At 35.6% G+C, this 18,964-nt stretch overlaps 2 protein-coding genes across 6 annotated transcripts; one reads left to right on the top strand and one right to left on the bottom strand.

Moving 5' to 3' along the window:
- Positions 1–115: 115 nt before the first annotated feature.
- On the top strand, positions 116–11,877 carry LOC113854640 (DNA polymerase I B, chloroplastic/mitochondrial-like). 2 transcript variants are annotated; one of them, XM_027485774.1, is made up of 12 exons: positions 116–473; positions 1,766–2,603; positions 2,871–3,062; positions 4,884–5,563; positions 6,412–6,850; positions 7,178–7,273; positions 8,558–8,650; positions 8,730–8,924; positions 9,576–9,668; positions 9,774–9,986; positions 10,573–10,662; positions 11,086–11,877. In XM_027485774.1, exons 1-12 carry the CDS (start codon positions 358–360, stop codon positions 11,245–11,247), a joined length of 3,207 nt encoding a protein of 1,068 aa, XP_027341575.1. In that variant the 5' UTR covers positions 116–357; the 3' UTR covers positions 11,248–11,877. The 2 variants fall into 2 exon arrangements, with proteins under 2 accessions (XP_027341575.1, XP_027341576.1); XM_027485775.1 differs by lacking the exons at positions 9,576–9,668; positions 9,774–9,986; positions 10,573–10,662; positions 11,086–11,877 and adding an exon at positions 9,054–9,298.
- A 1,478-nt stretch (positions 11,878–13,355) lies between these two features.
- On the bottom strand, positions 13,356–18,845 carry LOC113854215 (TORTIFOLIA1-like protein 1). 4 transcript variants are annotated; one of them, XM_027485108.1, is made up of 10 exons: positions 17,959–18,845; positions 16,974–17,165; positions 16,389–16,509; positions 15,971–16,278; positions 15,766–15,907; positions 15,620–15,717; positions 15,428–15,545; positions 15,170–15,295; positions 14,664–15,136; positions 13,356–13,963 (listed from the first exon to the last, which is right to left on the bottom strand). In XM_027485108.1, exons 1-10 carry the CDS (start codon positions 18,688–18,690, stop codon positions 13,772–13,774), a joined length of 2,502 nt encoding a protein of 833 aa, XP_027340909.1. In that variant the 5' UTR covers positions 18,691–18,845; the 3' UTR covers positions 13,356–13,771. The 4 variants fall into 4 exon arrangements, with proteins under 4 accessions (XP_027340909.1, XP_027340908.1, XP_027340906.1 ...); XM_027485107.1 differs by having other exon boundaries at positions 14,664–15,545; positions 15,620–16,311; positions 16,404–16,509; XM_027485105.1 differs by having other exon boundaries at positions 14,664–15,545; positions 15,620–16,332; positions 16,410–16,509.
- Positions 18,846–18,964: the final 119 nt, after the last annotated feature.

The following is an 18,964-nucleotide window of genomic DNA, read 5'->3' as shown; positions in this document are numbered from 1 at the left end:
GCACGTTTTTGTCCCTTAAACAATTGACTATTCAAAAAAACAACATAAAAGACAAGCCCTTTTACTATGTTTTTCATTTTTCTTTTTAATATTTTTATTCCTCTTCATTCTCCATTTTGTACTTGCATGAATTTTCAAAGTGCCAGGGTTTATGACCTCTCTTCTCCTTCTAATCCCTCTCTTCCTCTCTCTTATTATTACCCTCCAATGGCCTCACTTTGCACTGCCTCACTCACAGAATGCACCTGTGTTGATACTGAAATAAGGCCTTGACCCACCTTTCATACTTACCCTTTTTGCCACTGCCCTTTTTGTCTCCCAACTCTGGCACACACAAAGCTTGGGAGGCTTGCAGCCATGGGGGTCTCTTCTCAGAGCACCCCTTTTAGACCTTCTTACTATTGCCCCTCTTGTTCCCGCCCCTTTCGTGTTGCTCTCTCTTCTTGGTCCCTTTTGTCTCCACCCCACCCCAGGTTCTTTCTCCTTCAAAGTTTTCATCTTTTCTTCATTGGGTGTTTCTTTCACCTTTGCCCTTCTCTTAAATCCCTCTCCTTTCGTGATTATCGAAAAAGGCTCTGTGAGGTGTTGGGAATTTTTGGTGAAATGTTGAATTGTTTTTGGTTGTTTGTTAGTAATGTGTGTATGCTCACTGTGTTGTTTTGTTTTAGTGATTGACTTTGTTGAATGGCTTGGAGAATATGATTTGCTGTGGACTACTGTTGAGCTGAACTGTCTTGTTCTTTGGTAGCTTTGGTTTCTCTTTGCATTTTATCTTTTATTAGTGTCAATGATGCATTTAAATATATGAATTTTGAAGTATAAGTTTTGTTTCATTTGTTCTTTGTGGTATTTTGTGAGGTCTCTAATTACTACTGCTGTTTTTAAAGGCGTAGAAATGGTTTGATTTTATAGTGAAGTATGGAAGGATTTTGCCTGGAATGTATTTGTATGTGCCTGTTAGTAGTATGTTGAAAAAATTCTTTTAGGGGTTTTCGTTTAAGGTTGTACATTGTAACTGCGTAATTGTAATGTTTAGTTTATGGATGGTTGGACAAGATTTTCACTCATAACTTGAGGATTCAGGGTATTAGGATTTGACATGATTTGAGCAAAAGGTAAAAAAGGCTCGAGGATATATAGTAGCTGTTGCACTGCAAGCCACAAAGGGACTGTAAAGTTCACACAGATTTATGGTTGCTGGTTGACTTGATATTTATGTTAATAATCGTTTTCAAAGTTGTTAGTTGCTTAACTTCTAACTAGTGATTAAAAAAAATCAGCATTGAATGGCAAGTTGATAAAAGGTGAAGGGTAAGTTGTAAATCATGAAGGGATATGTAAATGATGTTGCTGCAGTTCTGTGGTCTTCCTATTGTTTTCTCTTCTGCACATTTTGGTATTTTTATTTCGAAATCATTATTTTGTATTACTCTTCAAACAAAGGGTAGGCTTAAATTGTTTTTTCTGTTAATCATTGACTTTTATAGTGTAAAGATCCACAGTTGCACAAATGATATACTGGATGGTGGAAATATTCTATTATTATTACTCATGAAATATGTATTATTTTATCTTACATGACGTAAGTTTTTTATTTTTCTTTGGCTAGTGCATGGCTGGATAGTCTTGTTTGCCCTAGGTGATTGTTCTTGTATTGCATCTTCTATATGCCAAAAGTGAAAAGTTAAATATGCTGTTACATATTCCATTGATTACCTTTCTATATATATATATATATTTAAACTTTTTGCATGATATGTAACAGGGGAAGAAAAATCCTAACAATCCAGACTGCCAACCATGTCCTTCAACGTAGCACATTGTCTAGTAATTCTGTTCAATTCAGAGAAGGTTTATACTGTCCAAAGAGAACGTCTTTTGGGTTGAATAAATGTAATGACATGGAGTATAGCCGTATATCCCCAGTACATATTTCAGTTATGAAATTTTCAAATGTGTCATATGGCATGTTGGAGGAAATGACACATGAAGAGCTGGGTTCATTACGTTCCAGTAATAGACAAGTAAGGATGGTGGGTTGGGCTCCTCAAAATTTTGGATTGCCCAGAACCTCTGCTAATAAAAAATGTGGGAATGAAAGAGACTGGGTTAAGGAAAGTATTAAATTGTCTGAAAGAAAAAAGAATATGCATGCTCTGAGTAAGTGCAGTGTTGCATCTAATACAATTACTTCCACTGGTCAGGAACAAGCTGTTTCTGTGAATGGGGGGCACAATCTTGTGCAACAGGATCTTGGTGAACCTGCCTCATCTTCAGTCAAACATTCTATATTAAACAACTCAAACATGTTGATAGACACTAAAAGGGTGGGCACCCAGTTAAATGTACCTTCATTAGAGATCTGTAAAGAGAAAGTTGATAGAGTTAATGGCAATCACAGTTCGGGTACAACTGCAAAGGATGCAACTAATGCAACATCTGTTAAAAAGACACGTAGTAGGGAGGAACAATCAAAACTTTGTGACAGGCTTTGTAGTATCTATGAAGATGTATTGGTTGTTAATGATATTTCTCTTGCAGAGAAAGTTGCTAAGATGCTTACAGTAAATTACAGGCATCTTATTCATGCATGTGATACTGAGGTATAATTTTTTACCGTGTTAACTTGTATTATGGTTGTGCCTTGGTTGCAACATTGTACAACTAGATTCTTTTTCTAATAAGTATCCTTTGAACATGCGTTCAGTGGTTTTGTCCTTAACTCATACAAATTGAAAAGATATATTATTCTCATAACCCTTTCTTCAATTGCTTGCACATTAACAGCTATATAAATTTGAATCTTTTGGCTACTTGTATTTCTTAAATGTTGAATATGTAATATGTGCCAATTTTTAATGTCTTCAAAGGTGGCAAAGATAAATGTCAAACAAGAAACACCTGTAGATCATGGGGAAATAATATGTTTTAGTATTTATTCGGGGCCAGAGGCTGATTTTGGAGGTGGAAAGTCCTGTATTTGGGTAGATGTTCTTGATGGTGGAGGCAAAGAGATCATGAATAAGTTTGCTAGATTTTTTCAAGATTCATCCATCAAAAAGGTAACCTTATCTTTCTTCTGACTGTTTTTATGTTGTATCCTATTACTAATCTGGATGTACACAAAATAAAATAGTCCTATGCGCCATGCTTCAAGCACAAATATAAACCTTTGACTACTTGTTAGCTTGAACTTTTGGATTGGTCGTTGACTAATATCATAGTAATCGTGATGTGACAATCTGCTATGTGCTAGTCTTAAATTATCCTTGGATAATCTAGATGTATATAAAGACATCCATATTCCTTTCCAATGTGTTTAGGGGTAGGATTAGCAATTTAATTTGTTCTTTAGTGTCATATTAATACTTGATTGTAATCAGTGCTGAAAGCCTGATACTTGAAATTAATTTTTACCTGGTGGAAAATAATTGGCAGGTACATGTTTTATGTCCAGAACAAAGAATTTGCATCTTTTAGAGGAGCAATATTTGTTAAAGTTGGTTGTTTAAGGCAGTTTGATGTTCTTATTTCATTTTGTTGTAACTTAAACAGGGAAGAGTCACACATTTTTCAGTGTGTCACATATTATTTCTGCCTATCTCTAGTCTCTTTTATCTAAAGGCAGCTTCTACTGGAATATATACCAACTACCGAACCTGGCATGTTTATTTTGGTATTATTTTGTGAGGTCCATCGGAGGTTTAGAAATTACACAAGGGGAGGGTTGTAAAATGCTAGTACAATGCACATAGATCTCACAGGGTACTTGCCAGTAAATATGTGAGCAAAACTTAAAAGAGATATAGAGAGACAGAGATGAACTATAACAGCTTTCTTTGAGGGAATGAACAAAACTCTAGGAATTCTATAAAATGACTAGAATATCATCTTCTGTGTTGTATTATTTACTTGGTGAATGTTTACTTCATATATTTCTATGCTTAGTTCCTCTTACTCTAACGCAAGCACATAATGGTTATGATATGGATTGTCTTACAGTTATGTTGGATACATCTAAACTTAGTATAATAAATATTTTCCTTTTCATTCCTTAATCTCTGAATATTGCATGCCCTTGTATGTCTCCCATAATAGAAACCTACAAATCCCCTCTTAATTAGTGATTGATCCTCTCTATGGTGCATGTGAGTAATGTCTAACATTTGGGTTTTGTCTATGCCTTACAAGTATCCACCCCTTATTCTCCTGCAACAAACTAAATAATTGGTGAAAGAATTGTTTGTTTATACTTTATACAGGAGGCTGATAGAACTGAATCAAAATATAGAAAAGAAATTGAAAGATTATTGATAGAAACCTCTGCCCTTGACCTGTATGGCCGTGACACAAGAACGTAGATGAGGAAATTTGAACCACAGTCTCCTCCAAGTGCTTGAGAGACTTGTGCACTTCCTCCCAATTCCACACCAAAACCAAAAAATCTCTTTTCTTTCCTTACTATTTATTTATACTGTCTCATCACTTCCTTTCTAATTAGGTAATATAGATTTGGCCCCTCTTTTTAGTGAAGTATTTGTCAGTGATGTCATTCCATCAGGTGTGGCAAAATAATGACCCTTTTCTTTATACTTTTTTTTAAAAATTATTTTAATTAAAAACGATTTATTTTAAAAAAAATTAGATTTAGCAAAAAGAAAAAGAAACTGAAAAAATCAGTTTTATGTTTTTCTCAATAACTAAAAATGGTAGCTTCTGTAAAAAAAGGTTTAAAAAAAAGTATATAATACTCAGTTTAAAAGCTTTTCCAATCACATAGTTCTAGCTTCATCTTCATAAACTCATATTTGCTTCATATTACTGGGTTTGTGTGATGTGATTAAAATTAAGTTTTGAAATAAAGTCACTGGTGCCTTCTGTAGGTCTGGCATAACTATAGCTTTGACTGCCATGTTATACAAAACTATGGATTTAAAGTTTCTGGATTTCATGCTGATACAATGCATATGGCAAGACTATGGGATTCATCAAGACGTTGGGTTGGTGGTTATTCTCTTGAAGCACTCACAGGTGACAGAGAGGTCATGTCTAAGGCTAAGCTGGACCATGAAAAGGATTTGATTGGTAAAGTGTCAATGACAACTATATTTGGTCAGAAAAAGGTGAAGAAAGATGGATCTGAGGGTAAAATGATCACCATTGCTCCTGTTGAAGTGCTGCAAAGAGATGAGCGTATACCTTGGATATGTTACTCTGTCTTAGATGCTAGAAGCACTCTGAAGCTTTATGAGAGCCTAAAGAGTCATCTGTCAGGTATGCCCTGGAATCTTGATGGAGTACGTGTTTTACACAAAAACATGTATGATTTCTACCAGGAATATTGGCAGCCATTTGGAGAGCTTCTGGTCAAAATGGAATCTGAGGGAATGCTAGTTGATCAGTTATATCTTAAAGAGATAGAAAAGGTGGCCAAAGCAGAGCAAGAGGCAGCTGTTAATAGATTTCGAAAATGGGCATCTAGGTATTGTCCTGATGCCAAGCATATGAATGTTGGAAGTGATGCACAGTTGCGTGTACTGCTCTTTGGTGGCACTGTGAACAGGTACACATTGTTTAAATCTTGTGTGGAGCATTTGTTTCTACTTTAACAAACTGATAATTTTGAAGTTGCGGTAGGTACCATGGAATCTTTTACGGAAATATGCTATGTAAAAAGATAGAGACATATTACATATGATAAGAACCTTGAGAGAACCACACCATAAAGCTAGCCATTGTAGTTAAATAGTTGGAGAGCCTAAGGCCTTATAAACTCCACATTAGTGTTATCGGCAATTTTATATTGTATGTTGAAACAATTCAACGGTAAGAGTACTGGTTCTTATGCTCTTTGAAGTGTAACTTGTCATTTTCATGGAACTTTGATGGCCAGATCATTGTGTTATATTCTCTTTATTGCTATAGAGTATTCCATAGGATAAAAAAGGTTCTTAACTTCTAGTTTTTATTGCTTGATTGTGACATTTCAAGATACTCCTAATACTATTTTGCTTGGTATGATGTCACCAGTCATAAATTTTTTGGTTTTTCATTTTTAAAGAATTTGATATTTTTATTCAGTGTCAATCATAATATGGCTGACCTTGATATTTTTAACCCATTCTGCTGGAGGGGTGAAGGATTTTGAACTTCTAGGGTTAGGCTTAGGGATAGGGTCTATTCTATTTGTATCAATATGGGAATCATTTAAGTATAATGTATCCATGATTCTTAACCCTTTGATATTTTGTATGTTGTTCTAGCTTAGCTCACAAAGGGGGAAAAAGTTACAATTCCATTTAAGAAACATTATTCTCTGTTGTTTACGCGAAGTTGTCCTAGTATATAATATATACTATATAGATAGAAGTAAAGTTTTCATTGTCCCCTGTTTATTCTTATTCATTACAGAAAAAACCATAATGAGGTAATTCCAACCGAGCGGATTTTCAAAATTCCCAATCTTGATAAAGTGATTGAAGAAGGGAAAAAGGCGCCCACAAAATTTCGTGATATCAAGATGAATAGCATTGGATATAACCTAAATGTTGAGACGTACACGGCAAGTGGTTGGCCCTCAGTTAGTGGTGATGCTTTAAAAATCCTGGCGGGCAAAGTTTCTGCTGAATATGACTTCAATGAGGAATGTGACTTGGATCTTGAAGATGAAGATGGAAATCCTCCTCAAAATGAAGTTGCACCTGTTGAAATAGACAATTCTGCTTATGGAACAGCTTTAAATGCTTTTCCAACATATGAAGAAGGGAGAGAAGCTTGTCATGCAATTGCCGCACTATGTGAAGTCTGTTCAATCGATTCTTTGATCTCTAATTTCATCCTTCCCTTGCAGGTAGTCATTCTTCTCTGAAAAATTTTATTTTGAATTATATCCCTTTTCTGGTTGTGTTTATTGATTTCATACTGCCCCTGTAAAATTTGCTTACCCAGTGTGATTGGCATTAATAGTGTTTGTCATAAGTGCAATATAAACACAGTCAAGGCTAGTTTTTGTTTGTGTGAGGATGGAATTAGGAGCACTTGATTAATCCAGTGGCTGCATGAACTTAAAGGAGGTTGTTAGTATAATATAGATTATGTATACATATTTAAGTTTGTTATGATTCGGTTGTTTTGTGATTGTGTATGCTCTATGTTAGCTTCTTGTTCTCAATGGCAGGGACATAATATATCAGGAAAGGATCAGCGTGTTCATTGTTCCATAAATATCAACACAGAGACAGGACGCTTGTCAGCAAGAAGGCCAAATCTGCAGGTTCTTTTAATTTGCAAGCTTATTAGCTGTTGCCTGTTGGTTTACATGAAATTTTTTAAATTTCATATTTTCCTTTCCTTCATCTGTATATGTTTATTGACTGATGATGATATGATTCCATCTTTTTGTTATGTGTCTTCACTTTATAACTGAAGCTTTTAGAAGAGTTGATTATTGATTTGATATCAAAGCCTTTGTTGACCAAGTGGTCTTAAATTTGATCATAGTTGCTCTCATTTTTCTAAATAAAAGGTTACTTTTTAGCCCAAGGTAGGTTTGGCCTATGCATTGTCCAACATCACTCAAGCTCAAAGGCCTCTTATATGACAGGCCAAGTTACATATATAATTATTTGTGTGCCCTTACCTATTAGCTTAAGCTAGTCAGTTCTTGACAATGCTAAGTTCTTAAGGTACTAAAATGATTTTATAATAATAGTTGTTGAGCAACTCACTTATTGATAAAACACTAAATATCCAAACAATTATTATTGATATGAAATAAAAGCTTAATTTAAGATTATTGTTTTAGATAATAACATGAGCCAACATCTTCCCCATTGACTGAAGTTATTTCATGACCTTTTTCTCATTTTGAGAAAATTTCTTTATCCTCCCTGCATGAATCAACAGTTAAGTTTAAGCTGTTAGGTGAAGATACATAATTGCTTAATGCATGCACACGCACACTCATACAAGAGCCATTTGGGCTTGAAGCGTGGAAAATGCTTTAGCCCACCTTGTGCTGAAATTCAACTTTTTATTAGAAGATGAGGGCAACAAAGATCAAACTCTCAAGTCTCAACCACTTGGTCATAGAGACTCTAATACCATGTCATGGACCATCTCAAACGCTTAAACTGTTAGGTGAAGACTGAAGACACATGAATGATTTTATACACTAGCAATTTTATGATAAAAGAAAAGACAACTCACTAAACTCTTTTTTTTTTCTTTTTTTTTGTATTAACACATCTTCCTTCCTCATACAGAATAATGTATTCATTTAATTTGGATTTGGAAGAGGATGGGGAGTACAAGTCTTAACATATAACTTTCAACTAGAAACATTCATTTTCTTTTCTAATTTCTCCTTGGTCTTGATGCATTATCTCTTAAATTTTTTACAATCATTTGAGCTTAATGTTAGTTACACTGCATTATGAATTTAAGTGATTTTTAATTTGAACTTTGAAATTCAAATACGAGTATTAGATGGATTAGATTAAAATCATTGGCTTTAAAAACGTTACAGATTTAATCTAACATATAATTCATAAATTAGAATCAACCTGCTTTGGAAAAGGACCGGTACAAAATCCGTCAAGCATTTATAGCTGCTCCAGGGAATTCTCTTATAGTTGCTGATTATGGACAGGTTAGCAATCTACTTATCTAGCCGATTGAATTAGTTGCAAGAAATTTCATTCTCTTGATGGAGTTTCATATTGTTACAGTTGGAACTTAGAATTCTTGCACATCTTGCTAATTGTAAGAGCATGTTGGAAGCCTTTGAAGCTGGTGGAGATTTTCATTCAAGAACTGCAATGAATATGTACCCATTTATTCGTGAAGCAGTTGAGAAAAAAGAAGTTCTTCTTGAGTGGCATGCTCAGCCTGGTGAAGACAAACCCCCAGTTCCTCTCCTGAAGGTAAATTGTAAATTGTCGTCTGGTGAAGACAAACCCCCAGTTCCTCTCCTGATCATAACACCTGCTCTGAGATACACAAGTATATCTTGTTAATTTGGCATATTTTGTAATCTATTGTATGTCAATTAGGAAGATAAAGCTTTTTGTTCACATTGAATCCCACCCCTCACTCATCCCCAAAAAAGTGAAAGAATGGTTTCCAGGAATTGGCTGCCAGCTGATGTACCTCAGTTATCAAGAAAAGTTATAGAGGAAATAAATTCTCTGCTAGAAAGATAGTAGCAACAATGGTTTGATGAATGTTAAATTGAGAGGAGAGATACTTAAAAAATTGAACAAAGTCCCAGAATTCAAGAACTTATCGCTGGAAATAAGGGGCAGTGCCGCAAACACTGATGTACATTGATAAAAGTAAGCCTGCCAATGTGAGGCTTAATTAAGCTTCTTTTAGCAGCTTAGCATTGTTATATTATGCCCTCCCAACCCAAGGTAAATGCTCCCTACAATTTTATTGTAATAACAACTTACGAGGACACAGGCACAGTACTTAGTAAATTTAAAGTCAAGATTAGGCAAAAATATAGACAGCTGTTCCATATAAACTGTGTATAATATTTCATGTCAATTTTTAACTTCCCTTTTTCATTTCAGGATGCCTTTGCTTCTGAAAGAAGGAAAGCCAAAATGCTTAACTTCTCAATTGCATATGGAAAAACTCCAGTTGGGCTTTCCAAGGATTGGAAGGTACCCTGAATTCTATAACTTATTGTTGAGGGCTTGAATATGTTACAAGTCCCCTTGATTATTGATTTGGTTATCAAAATAAGGTTACATGTATTTTTCGCTCAGGTTTCTGTTAAAGAAGCTAAAAGAACAGTTGACCTTTGGTATAATGATAGAAAAGAGGTGCTTATATGGCAAGAGGAACGCAAAAAAGAAGCTTGCGAATCTCAATGTGTTCACACATTGCTAGGACGAGCCCGGCGGTTTCCTAAAATAGACCCAGCTTACAGCTACCAGAAAGGTCATATTGAGCGAGCTGCTATTAATACTCCAGTGCAGGTCCTTGATTCTTCCTAATACATTAATACAATAATGTGCTACACTCCCTCTGTCTGTCACTACTTTTAAGTTTGATGATTACTTATGGTAAATTTCAAATATACTGATTTCCTTATCCTAACCCCACCATATAAATAAGGTGACTAATTTTTACAAGAGCAGGCCCACAATATATTCAATTACTTTCAGTGAGTATTTGGTATTCTGTTAGAATAGAGCTTAATGGACTTTTGGCCCAATGCAAAAATTTACATTTTTCACCTTGTGAAATAAGATTTATGGCAACATGACTATTATAAAAAGTTAAATGAATTTAAATAAGTACTGCAGGATCCAAATATCAAAATTTACTTGTCTCATTCTCATTTGAGGGACTCAATCTTTTATTATAACCACACCACCTTTGAAAATTAACTTTCTTGTTAGAAAATGTTTATGGTGGGTAATTGATACATGGTGTTTTTTATTAGTAAAAGACTAAAAGATTTATATTCTTTCACCATTCTCCATAAATCCATAAAGTTTGTTATCCATCCCCACCTTCATACCTTACCTTTTTTGTTTTCTGATTTGTCAAATGCAACAGGGTAGTGCAGCAGATGTTGCCATGTGTGCCATGTTACAAATATCCAATAACAAGAAGTTGAAGGAGCTTGGATGGAAGTTACTTCTACAGGTTAATACTAAGTCTAAATTTTTCTCCTTTTAGATTTCTATGCTCACTTTTTGTCAAGTTCCATTCCATTCAAGTATGTTCATCTATTTGGGGTTTAAGTGATCTATTTGGGGTTTAAATGAAGTCACTTTTTCATTTACTCATGATATCATCCCGGTTGTGTTGCTTCCATACGTCATTCTAATAACAGTTGCATTGCATTCGTTGTAGTTATTCCATCATACAATTACAACATAAAAAAAGGTTGCTTTGCTTTCATAAATCATAAGCTTATTAGAATATACTGGTAACATGATTGTTGTGATTGTTTATTGACTGTTACTCAATCACTATATTCTAATATCTATGCTATTTCAAATCTGAATTTTTTTTAACATGTAATTAATCACACTTCCTTGTACATGGTATCATATGGCAAAGTAGGTTCATGATGAAGTCATATTGGAAGGGCCAACAGAGTCCGCTGAGGTCGCGAAGGCCATAGTTGTTGAGTGCATGTCAAAACCCTTTAATGGCAAGAACATTCTTAAAGTTGGTCTCTCTGTCGACGCCAAGTGTGCACAAAACTGGTATACCGCAAAGTAGGTCATGAAATGCCGTGATGGTTGGTTTTCCACCCTTGATTTCATACAAAGGCCATGGCTGGATTTGAGAGAGATGTTTTCTCGTTCATTTGGCATTGGTTGTATCTTGCATGGTTCCTTTGGTGAGTGTAATCAAAAGAGGCTTCTAAAGGGTGCCTTCAATTTTCATGGGAGTAGTTCTAGTGCCCTTGATATTATCCTCCTTGATTTGTAGAGGTTTTTGACATCTTAGGAGGAGTAGGTCTATTGTGATGTTTTGGTAAGCATGGCATTTTTAACTCTGAAGGATGAAGCACAAAGGGCCAAAATCACTGGTGTCGACATTTGACTGCATTTTTAGCCGTTCTCCTTTTATTTTTGAATGTATACATAGATGTCATTCCTTGCATCTTGTACTAACATGGCCCTCATGGCTTGATTCAACTGTATCATTTTGTATTGTATATAATATGAAATTTGCTGAATTTGTAGCTAATTTTTTTTCTGTACAACTTCAGTAGGATCCTCATGAATTGGTATTTTTTTAGAAAATCTAAGTTTTACATTAAGAATTTTCATGCTAATGGGTTGTAGACGTAGCAAAATGTACGATGTGCTTTTGAGAAAGGTGGAATATTCATTCGGTTAGAGCTTATAGGGGTGTGTGAATATTTGGTTGTTGTGAGCACGTGCGCATACACGCGCCCATATTTTGTATTATTTTTTACCATTTAATCAATTTTTGTTTTCAATCATACAGTTCTTAAAAAAATTTATGTGAATCCTACAATTGCACATCACTTCTAATTTGTGTTTTTATTATAAACTTTTTAATATATTTTTAAACATATTTATACATAGAAGACTAATTCTTAATTTGAAGGGGCTAGATAGTAATGAGTTTTGCTACATTGTCTTATTTATTCTTTTAATATTTTTCTAATTATTTTATAAAGTAAGCATAAAACAAAAATATGTATATTTATTATTTATTATCTTGAAAGTATGAAAAATATATAACATTTCTTTATTTCATAATTGCAAGGATAATAATAAAATTTTGAAGGATTTAAAATTACTTAAGCAATATAGTAAGTTTTTTGGGGTTGAGAACCCCAAAGCAGTGTTGGTTCTATGTATTTTCATAAGAATAAAAGTTGTCTTGATATATCAGTGTGTATTTATTTCTACAGAGAAAATGAGCTTATGAATATCTTTAGTATTCATTAAGAAGAATACTCTTTGCACCACTTTTTTTTTTTAACTATTTGTACCATTTTTTATCCTCACTTTCAAAATTTAATTTCTAAAATTATCTTTAATACCTTCTGAAACTTAAATTTTGAAAGTTATTTGTAATTCACATTTAGAATTTAATATCTATAAATAATTTTATACTTCTCAAAATTTAGCTCTGAAAATAATTTGTAAATGACTTCTGAAATTTAATTTTGGAAATGTTAAGCTTATTTTCAAATTTTAAATTTCAAAATTAAAAATAAAAAAGGCGGTGATTGAAATTAAAAAAAAGGTAACACAAATAGCAATAATCTTTTATTAGTTGGTACTCCCAATCTTGGAATTATGGGCTAAATTGGTATTCTGAAGCTCAACCCAAATAAATAAGGCCTACAACAGTTGCAGCAAAAATCCAACAGAAATAAAAGTCAATAAATAAAAAGCTTGACCAAAACAAATAAATACGTATGCAAGCCGCAACTGAAATCATTATTTAAAATATTGAAGCTGATGGACTAGAAAATAATGGATGAAGCTAGTTAAATTTCAAATTGACCTCAGCCCATAATTCAGAAATTTAAAGGGAAATTTTAGTAGAATCTCTTATTTGATTAAAACAAATTGAAAACAGCACAAAAACTTCTAAATAACCTCTTATTATATGAGAAGTTTCTATCATAAATTTAATCGTAAAACTTATTAATATAAACAAAAAATATTTTAATAAATTATATAAAAAAACTTATTGAAAAGAACTTTTAAAAGTTATAAATTATTTTTTAATAAGCTCTTTCAAACGCCTCTTAAATATAACACCTAATTATGTAACAAAGGAAATAGTAATGCTTGTCAATATCAATAATAGCGTGTTTTTATCTCTTGTATCCTATCAGGCATAATCATCTTTTACGTTTAAAACAAAAACAAGAGAAAATGATACAAATGAATGTAGCAAATGAACAAATTACACATAATTACACGGAACAATTGTTCATTGGTCTCAATTTACATTGTTTTAAAGCAGACTAGTTGGGCACTTGCTGACAACCAGACACTACCTTTAAATGGTCAAACATTGCTCTGACCGGTATAGGATCATCCAAAGTTCACCAAGATACAGGAAAAAATGGAGCATTAATTTGTGCCATTGTAATTGTTACGTGGAGGTCCAACATTTGAACAGCATATGTATTTCAAATCTTACACTCATCACCATCCATGTAGAAAATTAGAACAATCTAGGATATGACCCAATTCAAATCCAAAATATGAGAATCTTAATACCAGCATGGTTTGTTCTCTGTGAGCTACTTGTCATGTTGTTGTAGATCAATTTCCCAGGCTGATGCCAACTGCAATAAAAGTTGATCCGGTGGTACACCTTCCCAGTCCTCAGCTGTATCTGTTGAAGCTTCATGTAAATTCAGCAGGAGCTCTTTCTTCACTTCCATAGCAATGCCAAAGGTATCAGGGCCATTTTCCAATACTATCTCCAGCAACTGACCATTATGACCATGAATTCAATATTTTAAACACGGATGAAAGACAAAGCAGGCAAAAGGAAAGTAAAGGCATAATTGTTTACAATGCAGGTACAAACCAATTGCCAAACAAATAATTTGCCACGGTCTCAGTGTGGTAATATTGGTCCAAGGAATGAATGTGTTATTGAATATGCACTATATTATATGACCAATAACTTTCCAAACCAGATCAAATACATCTTGAAGAAAGAAAGTTAGAACCATTCCATTTTCTGTTTTCTCTTTTAAATTATCATTGCTTTCATTATGTTTTCAATGTAAACACTGATATTCGAAGAGGCAAGGGATATACGTGGCTGAACTAATCAAATTATCTAATTGATAATAATAAATAGAAATAGACGTATGCAAGTCCTACAACTAAACATACTCAAGAAAACATTAATAGATGCTGCAACTTCAGATCTTTCACTCAAAAACCCTCAGGATATATGATCTTGAAGTAATTCAAACACCAAATCTTGAGACAGTGGAATGTCTGGCTTCTAAAATAATTACACACGAGTCACTGAAACCCTTCAACTTCAATGATTTGAAGTCATTTTTGGTAGATGAAGATCTATTCCAGTGGTTGCAAAGTCCAAACTACATAGTTTTGATTCTCATAAGTCATAATAAAAACAAGAGGAATAGAGTATCATAAGAAAAGTCATACCTGTTGAATCCAAGACAAACAGATGTCGTACAGGTTCTGCTCCAGCAAGAATTGTCCAATGGCGTGCACAATTTCACATGCAACCTCACTTGAAAGTTGGTCAATTACAGGGCCCGTTCTATCCATTATCTTTACAAGCAAGAAATCATCACCAGTGGACAGTACCTCTGCAAAGGCTGAATCTACGTCACCAACTTGAAGGGCATCCATTGCATTACTCCAAGAAGTCCAGATGGCATCCCTCTCTTGTCCAACATTATCATCGGCCAGAGCTTCTGCAGTCATTTCAGGGATTGCTACCCTTGTTGCTCGAGATGTTCCATTGTCCTCACCAGCAACCCTAATTGCTTCCAAGGTAGCTTCATCCTTCGAAGCTTGCCAGACACTTCTTGCAGAGGGCCCCTCACCAAGCCGGATGGGCATTGCTGCTTTATCCCAGGCTCTCCTATTGCCCCCTTGATCACCCTCATGCACTGATTTTGGTGATCTTACATCAGCAGAACTACCACCAAAAGCCCTTCTTGAGGAAATCTGACCATTTCTAGATGCACCATACCCAGGAAAATCCCATCCCTCAGACATGTCAGATCTCCAAGATGGCCCTCTTCCCCTCATTCCCAAAGCATTTCCCTCTTGGGCATATCTTTCACCAAATGGGAGACGTCCATCACCACCTCTTCCATACTTGGAACCAGAGAAGTCATTAAAACCATTATACTTGCCAGAAGGCCTACTGGATGATCCCTCAAATCCTGTATAGTTACTGCCCCTACGACCTGATGATATAGATAAATCCCGTGACATGTCTTCAACAATTCTCTCAAGACCTCGTACTCTATTCTCTAGAGTCACCATGCTATCATGAGATCCACCCATGAAATCCTGCAAAATTGCTCAAACATCAATCACTTATGAAGAATATATACCAAACTAATATTTTGTGCCAGTGTCCATACCTGCAGCATGTTCATCAGATGAACCTGTTGTCTTTCCAGCTGCAGTAACTGCCTCTGGATGGCCAACCAGTTTCCTCTGTTGTTATTGGAGAAAGGTACTTCTGATTGACCATCATTCTTAGAAAAACCTGCAAGACTGGCAGAACCCTCCCTCTGATCAATTTCAGTCCTCTCATCAGTATCATAAGCTTTTGTCCTCAGTTCTTTTGCATTCACTCTCTTTTCAGGGTATCTGTCATGTGCAATGTCATCATAATACCTTTGTCTGGAATTTCCATCACTGCCTCTCTCAAAGATACGATATTTATTACTGGCAGATCCATGAAAATCATCATTAGGGATGTTGCCAACAGAATTTATTCTTTCTTTTGAATCTTTAGCACTTGCCTCTGATTCTTGGTCATTGTTAGAGTTAGAAGAATTGAGGCATCTACGAGGAACAACTACTTCCACTGGTAAATCACCTGAACCCCTTCTTTCAAGTTTCTGGAAAAATTCTGCATTTAGTTCTTTATCAGTTAATGCAGGAGCTTTCTTTTTCAATATTACAACTGCCTTCTCTGAGATGCCAGCTGCTTTGGCCTTTGCAGTTGGATCCATGTTTGAAGAACTAGATGATGAATCCTTTACTGATGGGTCAGTCTTCTCATTAATATCTACTTTTTTCAGGTCACTTGTTTCGGACAAACTATCTGTTTCAGGATTTCCATTATCTAAAGCATTAAAAACAATCACCACTGAGATAAACTAGGACAGTGTGATTGACAACAGACAAATGAAATACACCTACCAGATGAGGGCTTTGAATCATCAGGGGATCCATCTCCATTCCCTGCAACCTTTTTCCACAATTGCAATGCCTCTGTGATGCTATCTCTAACAGGTTTTATCTGACAGTAATAATAAAATATTCTTTAAAAAGCAAAGAAACATTTCTCCAGTAATGAGGTTTCAACAAATTACAAATCTGCCATACTAGAACGAATAACCCTAAACTGGACTCAACAAGAGAACAGTATATGTGGTAGTGATACTATTGTCAAAGACACTTGCTAGACCAATTACATAAAATGTACTATCAGTATCACCAATTTACAGGCATGTAACAATTTCAGTGTTCTTTAAAAAAGGTACACTCAAATGCAAGCAACAAAGTAAGGAAAAATATGTACCTATCTCCCTAAATGTTTTAAGTCCTTACTCTTATTGAACTAATTCCCCTTCTATAAACAGAACATTTTATTAAAAATAAGAACTGTAAGAAATTGTGGCCTTTGAAAGGAGAGAAACAAGAAAGAAAAATAAGATGGGAACTCAACAAGTTATGATAGGGCAATCTCATTGCAAATGCTACCTTGTCAAACCGAGAAGCCTCAAGTGCTGCCACTGTGGGTGCCGCTTTATCAGTAACCAAACTGCTTGAATGCAAAGCCAAGGAACTTAATGCCTCAGCTGCTGCTTTACGTGTTGCCCAATCAGTACTGTTAAGGCATTCATGAATGCTAGGCAGCAAATGTTCCAAGCTTTGTGGTGCAATTGCTCCAACCTGGAATCAAGACTTAATTAATTAGGAATTTTTGCACTAGTTCTTTTTTATCATAAAATGGTAATTTCATGATATAAGAAGACACTAACTAACAAAGACCTGCCAAATTGGATTTCCAAAATCATTCTCATTACATGAAGCGATGTTAAATTGAATTTTCGAAATGCCATAACGCTAATATCAACAGGTCTAATTATATCACAGTTTTTCATAATCCTAATGAATCAGCTACATTAAACAAACGCTACATTTTCAGTCATCCTCCCAAACATATTTTTTAGTCTTTAGCTGAATTTCCAGTTCCAATATCACCTGCTCTATTCCATATTTGGAGCATTCTAAAAATAGAACATAACCGTTCATAGGGTTAAAATCTAATACATTTTGGTTCCTCTAAAAGAGATCAACCTTTCCCATTCTCTTCTATCCACGCACCAAAGGGTACATAACATAAGGCTATATTTAGGAGTTGGGTTTTGGAAGGGAGAGAAGGAGCGAGCAAATATTTTATTTTTAAATTAAGATATTATAAAATAGACAAAATATTAACACAGTAAATTTATATTAATACACTATTTATCTCCTTTATTTTTTTAAAAAAAAATCATCAAATTAAAGAAATTTTGACCTCTCCGAAACGTACTCTGAATTTCAAAGCTCAAAAAATAAAAAACTTAAATCTTCACAAATCATTTCATAACTCATTTCAATTATCAATTCATCAACCGCTGATTCAATTCCGCCAACCCAACACTGAAACACACACCACAACAACATCAATTAGCATCTTCACCTGTGACAAACTACCAACAACAGGCAAAATCGCAGCCTTCGCCAAGAAATTAGGGCTATTGAGCAGCTTGCAGATCCTCGGACACAGCTTCTGAAACGCCGGCACCGGCACGTCGCCGGCGCATTCCACCATCTTCGCCATGCAAACTGCCGCACCAGCCTGCACACCCTTGTTCTGTTCCCCCATTGCCTCAAACAGAGGCTTCACAAACAACCCCACCACCGACCCCACTCCACCACCACCACCATTGTCGCCGCCGCCACCGGCACCCTCCCCGGCCTTCAAGTACCGCGCCGCGAGCGCCCCGACGGCGTCACGGCACGCGTCACGCACGGAAGAATCGGCGTCCTTAAGGCGCCGAACGACGTGAGCGATAATTCTAGTAAGGTGAGCGGCGGCGGCGTCGGGGTGGGCGGCGCAGACGACGGTGAGGAGGCGGAGGGATTCCTTTTTGACGGCGGGTTTGGGGTCGGTGGCGGCGTCGTAGAGGCAGTTGAGGATCATGGGAATGGCGTCAGGGGAAAGCGCGTTTATGGTTTTTTGAAGGTCGTCGACGGCGATCTGGTGAGTGTCGCGGTCGGAGAGCTTTGAGAGTGAGGTTAGGATCCTCTGTTTGAGTTCCACCATAGCAAGGTGGGATGAGAGAGAAGAAGAAGATCTTGAAGTTGAAGTTGATGAAGATGATGGTGTTGTTGGTGTTGCTTGGTTTTGTGGGGGCTTTGGGTGTTTCATTTTTATGTGTTTTTGAAGAGACTCTGAATTTGTGGTGTGTTTGTAGTTTCAGAGAGAGTTATGTGAATGGAAACTGGGAAGTGAGGGAAAGGGAATGGTAGATCTGAGAGTGGAAGAGAGAGTGAGGGAAAGTGGTTTTGAAATGAAATACCAAATGTGAAGAAAATTATGCCCTTTTTCTTTTTCTTTTTCTTTCTTTTGGTGAATTGTTTTGTAAGTCAAGGTTGCAGGAATCACTCATGGATGGACCCATACAAATCTCATTATCTGTTTG

This window comes from Abrus precatorius, unplaced genomic scaffold (assembly GCF_003935025.1).
Source record: "Abrus precatorius isolate BTA unplaced genomic scaffold, Abrus_2018 Scaffold11, whole genome shotgun sequence".
Taxonomy (NCBI): Eukaryota; Viridiplantae; Streptophyta; class Magnoliopsida; order Fabales; family Fabaceae; genus Abrus; species Abrus precatorius.
This window is presented reverse-complemented; position numbering and strand designations above follow the sequence as displayed.

Coding starts and splice junctions, on each gene's coding strand:
- LOC113854215 (XM_027485105.1), bottom strand. CDS start 18,690: ATGAAACACCCAAAGCCCCCACAAAACCAAGCAACACCAACAACACCA. Junction 17,166..17,958: donor TTGTTGGTAGTTTGTCACAG/GTGAAGATGCTA, acceptor TCTTGATTCCAG/GTTGGAGCAATTGCACCACA. Junction 13,964..14,663: donor GTTTGTCTTGGATTCAACAG/GTATGACTTTTC, acceptor CATAATGGTCAG/TTGCTGGAGATAGTATTGGA.
- LOC113854640 (XM_027485774.1), top strand. CDS start 358: ATGGGGGTCTCTTCTCAGAGCACCCCTTTTAGACCTTCTTACTATTGC. Junction 8,651..8,729: donor TAGTTGCTGATTATGGACAG/GTTAGCAATCTA, acceptor ATATTGTTACAG/TTGGAACTTAGAATTCTTGC. Junction 9,669..9,773: donor GGCTTTCCAAGGATTGGAAG/GTACCCTGAATT, acceptor TTTTTCGCTCAG/GTTTCTGTTAAAGAAGCTAA.